Raw genomic sequence first — 17,552 nt, 5'->3', positions numbered from 1 at the left:
CCAAGCCTCAAGCCCCACAGAAGGTCTGAGAGCCCCACATCCTACCGTGACACAGCCAGTGCCCTGCAGGAGACAGTAGCACGGAGGATCCCGCAACGTCGCCCTCCAGAGCCCCGTTCTGGAAGCCAGTTCCTGTCAGAGGACAGGAGAAAAACGGGTGTGTGCTGGGTAAGCAGGAGGTTATACCTCTGCGAAAAGAAAGTTAGTTCCTGAGGGGGAGTACTGGGACGAGGAAGAGGGACGTGGAGGTAATGTAATTACTTTGCATGGAAAGAGAGAGAAAGAGAATTATAGTACATATACACATGGACGTTAACCCCATCCTCCATTCCACGTGCAATGAATTTCTTCTCTGTGGCCTGCTATGCTGTATTGTATTATTGCACACAAGGTTTCTATGAAATTTAGCAAATCGCTTATGATCCTTGCAACGTGCTGTTAACTGTGTGACTTTTTAAAATGTATTTGTAACTTTATTCTGTGACTATCAAATAACTTTCATTCTTATGATCTAACCAACACGGGCCTTTACACATATCTGGGAGTCAGTTTTGGGGCAAACTCATGTGTTTGTAGGTACTTCATTGCAAAAAGAGGCCCACCTGTCAGGTGGCAATGGCAATAACTTTGTGGGTACCCAGGCAGAGGCGCTGCTAGGGGGGCTGAGGGGGCAATAGCCCCAGATCTTTTGGTTGTAGTCCCGGATAGAAGCTCAGGGGCTACAACCAAAATGCTAGCTAGCCCCGAGTCCCGCCAGTCCCGACATTAGCTTAGCCCCTGATCTTTTTCCAGACCTGGCAACACCCCAGCAATCACCCTTGCCCTATATTGGAAAGGTCTGTGAAGCTCAGGTGGCTGTTAACGGATCTATGTCTTTAAATCACTCATTATAATGCCACCTGTGTGAAAAATCATTTGGAAATGTACACCGGCCTAAATCTGAACGTCATTTACTTGCACCGAACTTCAACATCAAGTCGACCGCCCCATATCGGGACAATAGTATTTAAACATAAATAAAACCCCGGCCAAGACATGAAAGTGAAGCATTAAAAGGGTGCAAACCATCCCTCTCCCCACCCGCACCCCCATGCCCTTCACTTACCAAATCCCAATTAATGCTCCACCCCATCAACGGCTTCAATTAAACTCTTTAGCCAAATACGAACTGCTTGCTTTACTTAGCACATAACATAATCAAGTTGGTTACTGTTCAAATGTATTTGTATGTACTTGCTAGTGACCCTTAGAGGGCAGTGAAGCTACATGAATCGCATATTTGGGGTTGAGGTTGCCATCAGAAGAGGCGAGATTGGGAATAAACGAGATCCTGCGCTGATAAAGTGTGGACATATCGGCAAAGAAATAACAGCAAAGACATTGTCCATAGAGTTAACGAAGAGAGACAAGTCATACAAACGGGTTCGCTGTGGAACCCTCAAGTGTCCTGTGCATATTAGAGGTCAGCAGTGGCTAGCCGGAGACGATGGGGCCCTATCCGCCACTTTCAATGGCCTCATCGAATCTGATACAGACATCAGGAGAGAAATAAGAACTTTGCTAGAAGCCTGACCCTGCCCCCAGAGTCACCACTGGAGGCAAGCAGCCACCACATCAAGGCGTAGGAAGTGGGGCCTATTGAAGCGCCCACCATTGTCCTAAAGAAGGCTGCAGCCATCTGAGAGCCACATCTCGGGAGGACAGCTCAGGGGCAACGTGTTCGTCTTGAAAGCAAGACGACACGTAGCAACACAGGTTCGATCCCCTGATAGGTTATAAATAACCTATCATATCATGAAAAGCTTTCACAGTCCGGCCGTCGACTGAAAGGTTGTTGAACAAGAGCTACTCCATTAGATCAGCAGGGTGCCTAAGCAGTAGCACACATATGTCTTGTCTGAAGCCTGCATTATTATAAAAGGCTAGTTGTGAATAGGTACAGTTGTGAGAGTGTGAAGGTGGATGAATAGAGATACGCCTGATCAAATAGGTTGAATGGAGTTGGGAGCTACGAACATACATATATGGTTGCGAAATGAAATATAAGTATTATAGGTCGGATATTACCAATTGTTATTAATGAAATGTGTAGAACAATACATTCCTATTTTTGTATGACACATGGTTGCAAGTCAATGTCATTTTATTTCTGTCCACCTCTTATGGTCTTGATTAATTGAGTTATTTTATATACTATAGGGCAATGCCCGAACCAAAAACCCCAAATGCTTTTGTGGGACAGTTTTTTGGATTAACGTGGACCACATTTGATAAGTTGCTTCCCCGTGCGTTAGTAGTTTTGACCAGTGTAACTGAATATTCTTTAAAATGCACAATTTGCATCACATTTTATTACAAAAAAAACTCCCGCTTGGGTACTACTCAGTCTGTCGCAAAAGTATGAATTGTCATTTGCACGGTGGGTCACTTTTTCATTGGTGCCCGAGACATTTTTATGCCCCAGTTCGGCCCTGGTCTTCTTTTTTGCATGTTACAACCACCCATCTGGCCCAGTCAAGCTCCTATGTACCATGTTATGAAGCATACCATCTGGGAACCTTTTTATGGTCATGGCCAGTTGCTGTGCCAAATGGCCATGACCTCGGCATGGCTTATAGGCTCAGCATGGAGCGCGTGCCCGGCGCGCAGCAGCTCAGCATTCCCGATTCACCCAATTGATAGTCACATGGTCTATCTTCTTGCTTCACAAAATCTGGCTATGGCATAGGGTGGCTGGCAAAAGCTACCACCGTGCAGCATTTTCACTGAGACCACACTCCACTCCCTGAAGGCTCCCTCCCTCCAGCCAAGATGGAGTCCTGAAGCATCACCACGGGCTATTCTCACCACTAAGCGTTGCATGAACCCTAATGCACTTTGATCACTAGTGGTGTATTTAACATGTTTTGCACCAGTACTTTGGTCAATGATGGCCTATTTAGCCTGTTTGTTTTATACCTATATTTTTGGTCCCAATCGGCCTACATAACATGTATTGTACCTGCTGTGTGGTTGCTTCTAGACTTTTTAGCAATTGGTCACTACTGGCCATTTTAACCACCAACTTTGTGCTTGTATTTTTGGTTGTTATCGGCCTATCTAAACTGTTTTGTACCTGTATTTTTGTCAGCACTTTGCAGCTATTTCAAAGAAAATGAATTACTTGTAAATACTGCCAAAACACAGATTGTTACGTTTATCCCTAAAGGTTCACGCAAGCATTTGTTAAAGTGGCAAATTGAGACAATCCCCATAAAGATAGTTTTAAATTATGTTTATCTGGGAGTTATTTTTGATGGTTGTCCTACACTACACTCACAGCTGAATAAAATTAAACAGAAGCTAACTATGGCAATTTGTCAGACCCGAATAATTGTATCCAAGTATGGCAAATTTACACTTAAAGCAGCCATTTTGTTTTGGAATCAAAATGTTGTTCCAACTATTCTTTATGGTATGGAAACGCAAATCTTACCAATTGGATTTCTTAATCACTTAGAATCCAAATTTTGGCGAGCCATTTTGCATTTACCGCAATGCATTCCTGGAGCGATGATGCGTTATGAATTAGGCTTAATCTCATTAAGTGCCCAACATAATTGGCGCTTATGCGCTCTATTTCGTAAATGCTTGCTTTCCACTCAGGATAATTCTGCCTTGTCGGCTATCTCTAGTTACATATTAACCTCAGCAGAAATGTTTCCGAAACAGTGGTCCTCAAATGTTCTCTCTATTATGGTAAAGGCCGATATTTCATTGACCCTTTTATTAGATCAGCCAGAGAGAGCAAAGAAGAAAGTCCATATGATGGACTGAATCGAGACTCGAGTAAAGTGTTTAACCTATAGAGATTTTGATCCTACAATATTTGGACCCAAAGCTTATAAAGTCATCCCTTCGTATTTGTGCCTGTCTCCTTCTTCTGCTATTAGATATGACATCCTAAGGCTGCGATTTAATATCTGGCCCACTAGGGAAATTAAAGTAAGAAGGAAACAAATTTCATCAGATTTAAAATGGTGTAGGTTTTGTCAAAACACAACAATTGTTGAAACCTTGCAACATTTATTATTAGAGTGGACAGCCCCTAAACTTTTGAGTTTACGAAATATACACTTTTCTAGATATTTTGGGTATTTTGCACAAATAGATCCAAGCAATAGATGGATCGCTCTGGCTGCATCTGAATGTATGGGTATAAGGATTGCTACTATCAATTTTTTAAAAGCTCTAAACCTGGAATGATTGATATACATTATGTAAGCCAACACTTTTAAATTGTGAAATTTGACTTGGAAGATGGTTGTAATTGTAATTGTAAATGCTTGTTTTATTGATTCATTGCTTTTACTCTTGAAAGAATGGATTTTTTGTAATATATATAAAATTGAAAAAGTTGTTGTAATACAACTCTAATCAATAAAAAAAAAAAAAAAAAAAATATAAGTATTATAGGTCGGATATTACCAATTGTTATTAATGAAATGTGTAGAACAATACATTCCTATTTTTGTATGACACATGGTTGCAAGTCAATGTCATTTTATTTCTGTCCACCTCTTATGGTCTTGATTAATTGAGTTCTTTTATATACTATAGGGCAATGCCCGAACCAAAAACCCCAAATGCTTTTGTGGGACAGTTTTTTGGATTAACGTGGACCACATTTGATAAGTTGCTTCCCTGTGCGTTAGTAGTTTTGACCAGTGTAACTGAATATTCTTTAAAATGCACAATTTGCATCACATTTTATTACAAAAAAAACTCCCGCTTGGGTACTACTCAGTCTGTCGCAAAAGTATGAATTGTCATTTGCACGGTGGGTCACTTTTTCATTGGTGCCCGAGACATTTTTATGCCCCAGTTCGGCCCTGGTCTTCTTTTTTGCATGTTACAACCACCCATCTGGCCCGGTCAAGCTCCTATGTACCATGTCATGAAGCATACCATCTGGGAACCTTTTTATGGTCATGGCCAGTTGCTGTGCCAAATGGCCATGACCTCGGCATGGCTTATAGGCTCAGCATGGAGCGCGTGCCCGGCGCGCAGCAGCTCAGCATTCCCGATTCACCCAATTGATAGTCACATGGTCTATCTTCTTGCTTCACAAAATCTGGCTATGGCATAGGGTGGCTGGCAAAAGCTACCACCGTGCAGCATTTTCACTGAGACCACACTCCACTCCCTGAAGGCTCCCTCCCTCCAGCCAAGATGGAGTCCTGAAGCATCACCACGGGCTATTCTCACCACTAAGCGTTGCATGAACCCTAATGCACTTTGATCACTAGTGGTGTATTTAACATGTTTTGCACCAGTACTTTGGTCAATGATGGCCTATTTAGCCTGTTTGTTTTATACCTATATTTTTGGTCCCAATCGGCCTACATAACCTGTATTGTACCTGCTGTGTGGTTGCTTCTAGACTTTTTAGCAATTGGTCACTACTGGCCATTTTAACCACCAACTTTGTGCTTGTATTTTTGGTTGTTATCGGCCTATCTAAACTGTTTTGTACCTGTATTTTTTTGTCACAACTATCCGTTTGTTTGAACCTGCATTGTGGCTGCTACTAGCTGGTTCAATTCACACTTTGGCCACTTCCGGCCCAGAAACCTGACCCCCCACCCCCTGTTCTGCCACTGACCCAGGCTCAAGTTGCCATACCTGCCACACTCCCAGTCGGAGCCACCACAACCAGCTACTTCCTACCCTCTTTCGCTTCCTCATTTTCCTCTCTCTGTGTCTGCACCTACCGCCCCCCATGGTCTGTCCTACCGCTCCCCCAGCCTCCGAAACTTGCTCTTCCCATCATCCCCTCTGCTGCTAAAGGATACCTTGAACACCCTGTCCCCCATACAATGCCCACCCTAACCTCATCTTTCCTGTCCGCCTTCCTCGTCCACTCCACCACCTATGCCCACCCTCCCAGTAATCACCCTTGCGGACCACTCATTTTGAGCTCTGGAACACACAATCCCTTCGTAATCAAGCTTCTTTCATCACTGACTACTTCGTCCCCATCACCCCAACCTCTCTCTAATGGGCGCCACTGAAACCTGGATCACCCCCATGACACTAAAGCTCCGGCCGCACCCCATTTAGACTTTGCTGCCTTTTCTTACTCCCTTCCGCTCTCTTACATGTTGGTGGTGTTGGCCTAATGAGCAGTTGGGATGCACCATCAGCCCCTCTTTGTTCCTCTGACCTTCTTGCCCCCACCCATCTAATTAGTCTTCCCTTTTGTTACCCACCTGCCACCCCCAATATTTTCTCCTTCGATTTAAATCTACTACTTAAGTCCTATCAAGCCGATATCCCCAACCGTTTTTCTTCTGCACTTATTCAGACATACTCTGACTGCTAAAGCCAGTACTGGGCACTTGCTGGCTGCACTACCACTGTTTGTCTTTATTTATTTATTTATTTATTTATTTAATTAATTAATTGGTTATTATGCATCGGTTTTCTCCTCTGTTCCGCACTTTCCACTTCTACCCCTTCCTTGCATTTTTCCCCCTTTTTCCCTTTCCCATGCACTTGTGCGTTCTTAATGTCAGTGGGCCTAGTAAGACAGTTGTTTTTGTTCTCCCCTGTTCCCCTCCCTTTGCTTGGTTGAGCTCTGAAACACTTGTGTATGAGCGCAATATAAATAAAATATCAATTCAATTCAGTTGCATGGACGACCACATCCTCCCCATCATTACTAAGAAGCATCCGGGTACAGCTTGACTCCACTCTCTCTGACCACTCGCTGATCAGACTGCACAACCCTCTTTATCGTACTCATGGAAACTCACTCAATCTCATCCCCCTCTCCTCCACCTTCCATTCCTCTGCCTTCTTTTTCACCTCCTCTCCCTTTGATCAACCACATATTCACTTCACCATCTCTGTTCCCCCTCCACTCGCCTTCACCCTTACTTCATCAATCACGAAAAGGAAGTAGGACTCAGAGCAAGTCAAGTACTACCTCCGACGCCCCCCCATCGGCTTGCCCACTGCATTGAACTTGCCTTCACTTAGTTCAGCAATTCACATGACAACTCATTTGACTAGCACTATCTTGCTTAATTCACTTCCTGTTGCCCCCGCTCTCAAGCATGAAGCTGCCCAGCCATCCAGCAGCTGAAGGCGTCCATGCACTTCCGTCTATGCCGCTGGTGATGAGACTACTCCACCATTCTCCTGGATTCCCACAAAGACGCTCCCCTTTCCAGCAGTACTGTTCTGGACTCGGCCAAAGCCTCTTACTTTACTGACCTCATGATTTCTCCCACACCCTCTAAAATGCACTGAGACACTCCCTGCTGTGCCCCCCCTATAGGAATTCTCCTTCTGATCCTCTCATATGGCTGATGATTCTGCCTCCTACCTATCCAACAAAATGACAAAAATATGAGACACCCGGCCATCCTTCTCAATTCTCCCACCTCCCTCCTCCTTCACGCCACCAGCTATCAGACTCACCCTCTCCTCGCTTTTCCACCCCACGTCCCCCAGAAACCCACACGGAGCTCCTACCCATCCTCTATTCCGTTAAGCCATCTTGTGATTCTGTTGATCACTTTGCACCACAAACAATTAAAAACTACACATTTCAAACATGAAAAGGTTAAAAAGCACAATAAGAGTAAAAATGACCCTAGTAAAAGAGAGAAGGAAAAACGAATTAACAAAGGGAGTGCACGTTGTTGATAAACTCAGGAAATTGGCGTCATTGTGTGCCAGTGTTCCTCCAGTCTCAATGAATTGGAGACTGGGAAACATCAACTTTGGGACTTTCTGTGCACCGCAAAGATGTGATAAGTTGCCAAAGAACTTGCACAAGTCACCCCCTCTGCCTTCTCTCTCTTCAGCTTTCAGCTCCACGCAGGCATCCTCCATAAACTAGCCAATGTCACCAAGAAACCCACTGCTGACCCAAACCAGACCACTTTAAATGGAAAGATCTCCCCCTGTGCCACCATTCCCAAATCCTCAGGCTAGTTGCCCTCAGTCAGGTCGAGGCTCAATCACTCTGCAATCCCATTCCATCAGGCTTCTGTAGCAAACACACGACAGAAATGGCTCTCACCCGTGTCTCCAACCTTCTATCCACTGCTCACCACTCCCACCTCACCTCTATTCTCATTGTACTTGATCTCTACCTAGCCTTTGACACGTTGGATCATCCCTCTCTCCTCCAAGGGCTCTCCACCCTTGACTCCTCCAACCTCTCTGACCACTCTTTCTCCATCTCTTGGAACTCGAACGCCTCTTCTCTTATTTCCCCTTCCAGTGAGGGTTCCTCCTCAAGGGTCAGTCCTCTGCCCGCTGTCCTTCCCTCTTTACACCTCCTCTCTTGGCAGAGTAATCTCACCCTCTTGGCTTTATTCACACCCAAACATCCAGATCTTCGTCTCCTTAACCGCCACCCAGCCCCTAACATTTTTGAACACATCACAAAGTGCTTCACATCAACCTGTCACTGGATGCAAACACGCTGTCCATTGCTAAATCCACTCTCTCGCCGCCTCTGATGCTGACGGCACTCTCCCACATCCGGTCGCCTTCCCGCCTGATAGTCCCTTACCTTCTACCTAAGGATACAACCTTGGGGTCCTCTCTCACAGGCACCTTAGGATCCAGCAGGTAACTATGGTTACTTCCACAGCTGAGAGAGTTAACCTACTCAATGCTAAGAAAATCCACCGCCCGCCCTCACTTCACTCGACATGCTGCCAAATCTCTCATTTCGACACCTGTCATAAACCAGCTTAATAAATGTGTGAGTGTATTTCTCGGTCTTCCCCTCTACTCTCTCTCCTCTGGACAGAATCCTCACCTTCGGTATGCACCCCTTTTAAAACCTACCCCGATCCGCCACACTCTCCAGGCAGAATCACTCTCTTCAAATCCCCCATCTAGTCAACTACCCTGTCCATGGCCTTGCCCCGCTACCTTGATGACTGCATGTTAATTGTACTCTCCTTTTTCATTTCTATGGTCCTCTTCTCTCCTCGACCTCTCTGTCCCCTGCAACCCTTAAATCACGTCCTCTTTCTGCTCCTTTTCTTTACTTGCCTCCGTCCACTGGAACGCCCTCGCACTGCACATGAAAGCCGTCCCACCAATGGAAGGCTTTAAGACCAGACGTAAGCTCCTCTCATTGGCCCACGGTGTTGACCGAACCTCAACCTATCCATTGCCACTAGGTCTCACACGTATGTACCATATGTAAACATGTATATTGCCATATGCCATGGCACTAGGCCATCATTGCCTGTCATATTTACGCCTGTTTCTCTGTCCTTGCCTCTGGTCTATGACCTATTTCATTTTCCCCTACCAAATGCCGAATGCGCACTCAGATATCCACAGTCTTCGGTACTACCTCAACTATCTTCTGTATTGCTTCCCGTCTTTCTCATCATTTTTGTTATGATATGATATGATCATTTATTTATATCGCGCTCGTACACAAGTGTTTCGAAATAACACCTGATTTTACATACAATAGAAATAGCAATAAATACTAATTCTAACAGAGTGCTTCTTTGTTTGGTGGATATTTTCTTCTGGTTATATCCCCCCACCCCAAAACACTGGAAAGTGACTATAACCAGAAGTGTGTCATCCTGCGGAGAAAGACTGGAGCACTACATCTAGAGATGCTTTCTAAAGGCAGTGAACAATGGCACAGGGAAAGGTCTCAAAACTCTGTGGAGTTGCTTCATGACTTGCCACCTTTGGGTCCACCTTTGGGGTCCACCTTTGGGGGGGGAACCCACTCTGCTTCGTCTCTCACAGCAGAAGAAGGCGAGGAAGGGACCCGTTGACATAGACCCACCCAGTGGATCAACTGAGCAGATAGAAAAGTCAGATTGGGTGAAACTCACAGAAATGTAGCTTCATCTGGAGCACAGCTGGGGACCCAGCAACATATTCATAAAAACTGGGTCCACCTTTCCCTCCCCAATCTAAAACCCTCTGAGTCCTTGCAAGTGTACCCTTAACATTCGCTCTGTGGCTTCAGAGCGAGGCCTGACCTGTGTAAAACGCATCACATGCTTGCACATATTAAGACATTAAGCCCCCGTTCCAAGGGCTGGAACAGGGGTTAACGGCCCGGCATCCCAACTTAATGGCCCAAGAAAAGGGGTGGGAAGGGTTTAAAAAAGAAAAAGAGGGAAGAGGGTGAGGGGAAGATGGTGGTGGGGGGAGCCAATAGTCAGGCTGGCTGGAACGCGGGCTCGCATCAGTGGTTCAAGCCTGAATTCCTAGCCACCTGATTGGCTGGCTTCCTCCTCCCGGTTGCTAATGATAATATTCCTGTTACTGCCATATGCATTGCAGGACACTTACTGAGCTGATATGAAATATGAACAATTCCATCTTATTTGCTTATGTTGGGGTTATTACAGTCCCAGTGGAATAGCCGTGATTCTTTACACTGGCCATGCACAGTTCAATGACCAAAAACCCACACACCACAACTGGATTCAGTGGAACGCACCGGTGAGTGGTCGTATGGAATCTCCATTACGGATGGTCGTGTATTTGTCTTAGACAGTCCGCGCAGCCCTTCTTCACCGCCGTGCCATCTCTTTGTCGCCCTTTATTTGTCGCTTCTGTCTCCCTTTGTCTTGTACTGATCACCCTCTGATTCTCTTTCTGTGTTTCTCTCATAGACCATCCTGGTGGGAGACAGCGGTGTTGGCAAGACGTCGCTGCTGGTGCAGTTTGACCAGGGAAAGTTCATTCCAGGCTCCTTTTCAGCAACCGTTGGCATTGGATTTACGGTAAGTATCGGATGGATGTGTGGGAGGCATAGAGCACAAACCTAGCCGTGGATCGACGGCAAGCTGTACGTAGGGGACGCACCCAGGGAATTACAAGTAAGGATGCAAGAGCAGCAGAGAAGCCAAGATGGTTAGGGGAGCAGGGGAAGGGTGAGCTCCAGAGAGGGAGACTAAGGGTTGAGTGGAGTGATCAACAATTGGCTGTATGTTCTCTGAAGAGTGGGGTCTTCAGAATGGGCGGGGCCTGTCTTATCTGCATTGGTAACTTGTTCCAGTAGAAGGGAGCTAAGCAGGAAAAGGTTGGTTTCCTTTTTTCCCACTTGCAGTTCTTTCTAGCTTGCGGATGGTGTGGTTTCTGGTAGTTTGCCGGCCTCTGTAGATGGTGAGTTTCTCGGGCCGGTAGAGCGAATGGACTCAAGTGGTTGATTTTGGTGAGCCTCCAACTTCAGGGAAATTCTTCTAGGGCTGGAGCAAAGCATGGGTGGCTGTGCTCATGGTTGCCTTGCAGAACTCTCCCATCTCCTTTGCCACCATGAACAAAATGCAGTGGTAACCAGTGTCCCAGGCACACTCCTCCGGCTCCGTAGGCAGGCCTTGTACAATGATATGATATGGCATTTATAACACGACTATGCACAGGTGCTTCATTACAATAGCCTAGCAAATACATGTTTTCACGTTTCTATGTTATCATCAGCACATCTAGATTGGGAAACGCTTTCTTTTTGGTGGATGGGAATAAACCCAGCAAAAAGCAGGGAGTAGAGTAATGGACTGACCTACTGAATGTGACAAGTCTCCATTGCATTTGTGAATGTTTGGGTGATTAGTAATGGAGTATCTGAAAGCCGTTCCAGTTAACTATCAGTGATGAGGTTCCCTGCTTTGCTCAGAGAGTGTGTGGGGACGAATCAGGGGCCAGGCCCACCCACCCACCAGAACCCTAGGGCAGGGGACTGTTCTACTCCTGGTACTTTAAATCATTCCACATGCCGGGCACAGTACCACTGTAGCCGTCGCCCATGCCGACCCGCCAACGTTAGGCAGTGATCGTGAGAGAGTAAGAATTACCAACTTCAGTTCTCAATGTGATTTTATTTCCCTTTGCACTGCAGCATGCGCGCAACCCACCGAGCATTCACTGGCCCTGCTACCACTTTTCTGCGGATTCCGTGTTTGCACTTCTCTGCGCGCGTGCACTATGGCAACCTCCAAGAAGGTGGACTGGCCTATGAAAGCTCTGTCTGTGGTGCACAAGATGCGGCAGGGAAATGCTGATTTGCACTTGTGTCTTTACCTCAACAGTCCCAAGTGCAGAACAAATACCAGTCACAGGTGCAGCCCACAGAGAAAAGCCTGGCCCCAGGGGGTGTATCAAGGAAAGCCTGGGAAAGTGGAGCTGGGTGTTGGTGCAGTAGTTCAGTGATGAGGTCTGGAGAGAAGGCAGTGCAGAGAGAGGTGACGGTGCAGGAGAGGGGGAAGGTGCAGAGAGGTCTGAAGCTGCAGGAAGAGGGGGAGCTGTGGAAAGAGCTGAAGGTTCATTAGGAGGTGGGATGTGGATGGAACTATCTTGGGAGGATAGCTCAGCGGCAACGTGCTCGCCTTGGAAGCAAGATGACATGAGCAACACAGGTTCGATCCCCGGGTCCACGCTTAGAAACCTCTGGGTATTAAGCGCGTTATAAATAACCCATCATATCATAACATAACTGAGAGAGGAGGAGGTGCAGAGAGAGACGAGCAAGCAGGAGATAGAGTACTTGCAGAGAGATTCGCGGCTGCAGAAATGATTGAAGAAGGAGACAATCCAGGAGCAAACACAGTCGCAAGGTTGGAGGAGGAGAAGACAAAGAGAGAATGCAGAGGTTGAAGGAAGAGAATCTCATAAAGCAGAATAGGAGGGGAATAATGAGGCAGAGGATATATAGTTCTGCATAGGTCAGAGGAGGAAAACCTCAAGAAGTGCAGGAAAATGCAGAGAAAGGTAAGAACAGGAGATCGGATTTAGAATGTGCTTCACTTAGTGCATAAAAGGAAGCTGCATATCTGTATCAAATAATTAATGCCAGCAGTGACGTTATCACATCTAGGACTTGTTGTTGTAAAAACCCAGAGGAATATGTTCAGGACTCCATGACTTTGCATTGTGGTACCTGTAGTCTTCCATTCTGAATGGGAGAAATCAAGCTCCGATCATGCTATATGTGTGCTTACCAAGTTTCCATTCGCTTTCCTTATATATTGGCAGGTTAGTTTGTCATGTCATTGGAGTGTGCTTCAAGGAATCTCCATGACAAAGAAATGTTGCCTCTTGAACGCCATACTAACAAATAGCTGTACTATTTAGAGCTGGGAAGATATGTGGTCCAACCTTTAAATTGCATTCTGGGCACAATCCCGGATTCTCCACTCATCCAAAGGGTGTGATCCTGGGCAAATCATTTAATCGCCCTGTGCCCGTTCTGCCAGAAATGTCCCCTGTAGAGATTTGTTGCACAACTAAGTGACCATTCACATATTGCTCACCAAAAATGTATGTGTCTCTTGGCTTACCTATGATAAGACCACTTGAAAACCAGGGCCCTTTTGCAACTGCAATGAGAAATACGCCGTGCATTCCACTGTTAAGTGTCACCTTTGAGTTAGATGAAGGTATACTTTTGGATAAACGCATATATGTGACTCTTTGGCGTCCCCCTTTAATGTTTAGTAGCCCCTAGTTTGTGCCCCCCCTAATAAAGATGATGGATAGATGGGAAACAGGGGGCCATTCTCTATTGATGGAGCAGAATGTGACTCTCTGTTTGGATGGAAACCACGTGACCTACTGTCTATGGAGGTTGGGCAGGAGGAGCGCCAAGGAAAGTGGGCCCGTCCCCAGAGGGGGTGTGCAAAGAGTGATCATGGGGCCCTTTTACACTGCAAACCACACCCAGAATGCTCTCAAAGTGCCTGAATGACATGTGCTACTTCCTTACACACTGTGATGTGACAAGTGCACACTTGCACTGCTCTGAACGCATGAATGTAGCCAAATGGCCCCGCATTGACTAGCAATGACTGCAATTAAGGAATCAAAGGGCAAATAAGAGCTGGCCTAGCCTATCATTTTCATTACAATTATATTTCAGGATAGGAATGAGGGCCGGCACTGATTGACAGTACATTTGAATAAGCATTGGTCTTTATAAACAATGAAGAAACTGAATATTCAAGCTTGAAATGGTTAGCATAGACATAATTAAAATGCATGCTAAATGTAACCTTTGCAAAACGAGGGTAACATTTTGTAAGGTTATCTATAACTGGATGCCTCCATCCTTGGCTTTAATATGCTTGGTGTAAGAAAGCGCACATACGCGCCTTCATCCAGGATTTACCGTCCATTCAAATGCCACCTATCTATAGGTCAACAACTGCAGTAATTACACATCAAGTGGTCTCCATTTAGGATTCATTAATGATTGTATATGCCCCATGGCTCATGAATCGAGCGGTCGGTTGATTTTGTCTTGCAAGCTAACCTCGCAAAGGCCAATATGGCGGCCATTTAAGCATCAAAGCCACTCACATACAGGTGACCTAAATCCACACAGCATTACACGGTGAGTATTGACATATACAGCTAGGTGGTGCTTTTTGGCCCTTACACGCCTTTCATGCAAAACATGGTCCGCGCAACATAGTAATAAAGCAAAGTTGTAGCCTTTCTAAGATGGCTATTAATACAGGGAGAGAGGCCAAAAACAGGGAGGTTTGTATAGGAAACTATGGCCGCCGCATAAGAATTGCCATCATGAGGCACACGTTCCGTTACCTAGTAATGTAACACCTTATTTTGTCGGGATCACGTGGAAGGGTGCTTAAGTAAGATAGACAGTCATTATACCCCAGGCGAGTTACAGCTCGTATAAGACAAATTACAGGGTGCACGTGCACCTACTTATTAAATACCATGGCCTCAATATGAAGTTGGTGGTAATAGTAAAACCAGACAGTCTTTGCAAACGCCAGGTGTTTTTGTCGCTGGCATGATTATGGGCCAGTGCGTATTTAGCGAATGCAGTATTCCCAGAAACTTAACAGTGCACCGCTTCTACTCCTGGACATAAAAGTCTGGAGGGGACGGGGCTTCCAAAGGAGGAGAAGAAGAGGGTTTCTCTCCCACATTGCAGTGTAATGAGGAGAAGTGACGCCCAGGAGATTCTGCACTGAATGACATTTTACGGTCGCTGTATTATAAGCAGAACTGCGGTGGAAATTGATTTTTTCAAATAGTACAAAATGTATGTATTTAATATACTCATAGCCCAACGGTTTTGTACATACAGACAAATAGTACAACATACAACATGCAGACTTTCCGGAATGCCACGGGCAGTATTTCAAAGAATCTGCAGCTGTCTAGAATCAGGGTCTTTTCCAGAACACCACATATCTTGATTACTGTATGTGGTAGAAATCCACTCAACCTATAATTAGGATCTGGGAGGTTCCTTCAGGATATTTAGGAATCTTTGCTAGTTTATATACTGGAACCGCTTCTGTATCTTAGAAATGAAAGGATACATTTTTAAGGTATGCAGAAAGTGTACTTACCTCTCAAGAAACAACATGGTTACCTAACATCTGAAGGTCAAAACCTTGTAATTTTAAAAAGGTCTTGAAAAAAGCCAAAGACCTGAATAACCCCGCAGCTCATCTTCCAAGACAAAAAAGTTGGTAACCAATAGGCATTAGAACATGCATGTCATGGAGATTACCAAAAGCTACAGGAAGTATTATTTCAATCTTTTTGTCCAACAAAAGCCTGAAAAGCATGAGTGTCATTTTGTTGGGGAAGGGTATTCCCGGTGGACTCCTGTCCCCCCCGGGGCAACATCTCAGGTCCTGACAGATCTCTGCTTAAGGTCCAGCAAGGAGGCCCTACAACCCAAGCTGGTGATCATCTCTTCTCACTCACATTATAAGTGCCACGCACCACAACTACTAAACTTTGCTTCAAGTGTCTCCAGGCATTTGATTGGTCGCACTCTTCAATGCCAAATTCCAGAGGGTCACCCTTTGCCTGGTTGCCAGACTGAGTGGGAAACGGGCAGAGCTGTCCTTGTACACAATTAATACATATTTTGTTAAGGGTATTGTACCCCATATGCATAAATGAAGTTCCATACAATTTGCCGTTGTGTGGCGTGACGAGGCGACCGCAAGTTCCGTGAACGGTCACACTTGCAGAGAGTCCAGATGAGTGACTGCAAGATGCCAACAACGCTCTTGGGCAAATGAGAGATTTGCTTTATTAGAGAAGCTACATATCGATAAACCATGTATGCGAGTAATAGAAACCAGCAGGTGCTACAGCAAATGTGTGACCTTATTAGACAGAGAGGAAGAACAGGACACCATAGACCAACAGGTAAATAATAAATACAACAAATAAGCAGCTGGTGAAAATATGTCAAATGATTCATATATCATGATCAGATGAGAACAATCTTAAATGAATTATAAATCCACCCCTTTCGACTCTATATTTCAAGAATATTTTTTTCTGCTTTCTGCTTTTTGGTTTTCCCTTGTGAGTCCCCACAACATCGTATCGAAATGTAATTATCACTTGATTGTATTAGAATGTGTGATTGCATTGGTATTATTGTTCCACTAGACTCTTCATCATGAAGCAATATTTACACATCAGGAAAATGGGATTAGGGCCCGAAGGTATCCAATATGTTTCTTTGTGTACAATCCATTTCCTCTGCCATCTCCTTTGGAATGCTGTAGATCAACATCAAAGATCAGAAATTTCAATTGAGAAACTTAATGTTGTAGTTCATTATAATGTCTCACCACTATTTCATGTTTTCATTTCAAATATCTACTTTAGGTTCTACAATTCTTTCACAAGGGCACTTATAAATACAGCACATTTAGTTAAAAAGAGGCAATATTATCTAATCGGGGATGGTAACGTTTATCTCCACAAATAATATGATTACAATTTAACCAACACAAAGTTGTATGCATCGTCTTTGCAGGTATGATTGTGTGATGTGTCATGGTGCATAAAGACTTTTGCTTGCACTATTAATTTTACCATCCTTTGAGAAATCATTTCATGAGTTCTAGGAAGGTATGCAATATCGACCAGTCTTCTTGTATTATGTTCAGCACCTGATTTACACTGCGTCCCAATTTGATTACCAAGAACAACTGTGAGTATGGTGAACTTCAGAAGTAACAGAGACATCACTGATTGTTAATATGGTACTTAACCTTTGACATAAATAATAAATAATTAACTGATTCAGAAGTAGTAGTGTTGAACAAAGGGATGTCATTTCCCCAGACTGCCAATGGTAATTGGATTGACACTAATTGATCTATTGAAATACACAAGGAAATTGCAGGAGCCGTGATGCTGTGAGAAACCTAAAGAACAATCCCAATAGAGTAACCAACTGCCAAGATAAGGAATTGGTCACCAAAGGCGGGAGATCAGGACTGGTAACTGATGAGGAAACAGTGTTTTGACACTAAAACATCCTAGGCTACTAACTATATGTCCTACCCAAGGTGCATAATCAGTTTGAGCAAATACCAGAAGCGAGACCTATTGTTAGTGTGATGGGATGGATCACTGATAAATGCTCTAGATATATTGAGGGCATTTTACGTACTGTAGTTTTCAAAGTTTCATCCTACTTCTGAGACACAATGCATTTGTTGCAATTACTAGAGCATTTTGAGTGGTCAAGTGATGTACGATTT

General features: G+C 44.7%; 1 protein-coding gene across 4 annotated transcripts in view; it reads left to right on the top strand.

The window, feature by feature from the left end:
• Positions 1–17,552, top strand: part of RAB37 (RAB37, member RAS oncogene family) — a 545,872-nt gene that overhangs the window by 156,454 nt on the left and 371,866 nt on the right. For all 4 annotated transcript variants that reach the window (XM_069654871.1, XM_069654868.1, XM_069654869.1 and 1 more), the window contains exon 2: positions 10,671–10,781. In XM_069654871.1, the coding sequence (XP_069510972.1) occupies positions 10,671–10,781 (111 nt within the window). The remainder of the gene's footprint in view (positions 1–10,670; positions 10,782–17,552) is intronic.

This window comes from Ambystoma mexicanum, chromosome 3q, assembly GCF_040938575.1.
Source record: "Ambystoma mexicanum isolate Mex_15411 chromosome 3q, UKY_AmexF1_1, whole genome shotgun sequence".
Classification (NCBI taxonomy): domain Eukaryota; kingdom Metazoa; phylum Chordata; class Amphibia; order Caudata; family Ambystomatidae; genus Ambystoma; species Ambystoma mexicanum.
The sequence above is the reverse complement of the archived record's forward strand: the minus strand, read 5'-3'. Positions and strand labels throughout refer to the sequence as shown.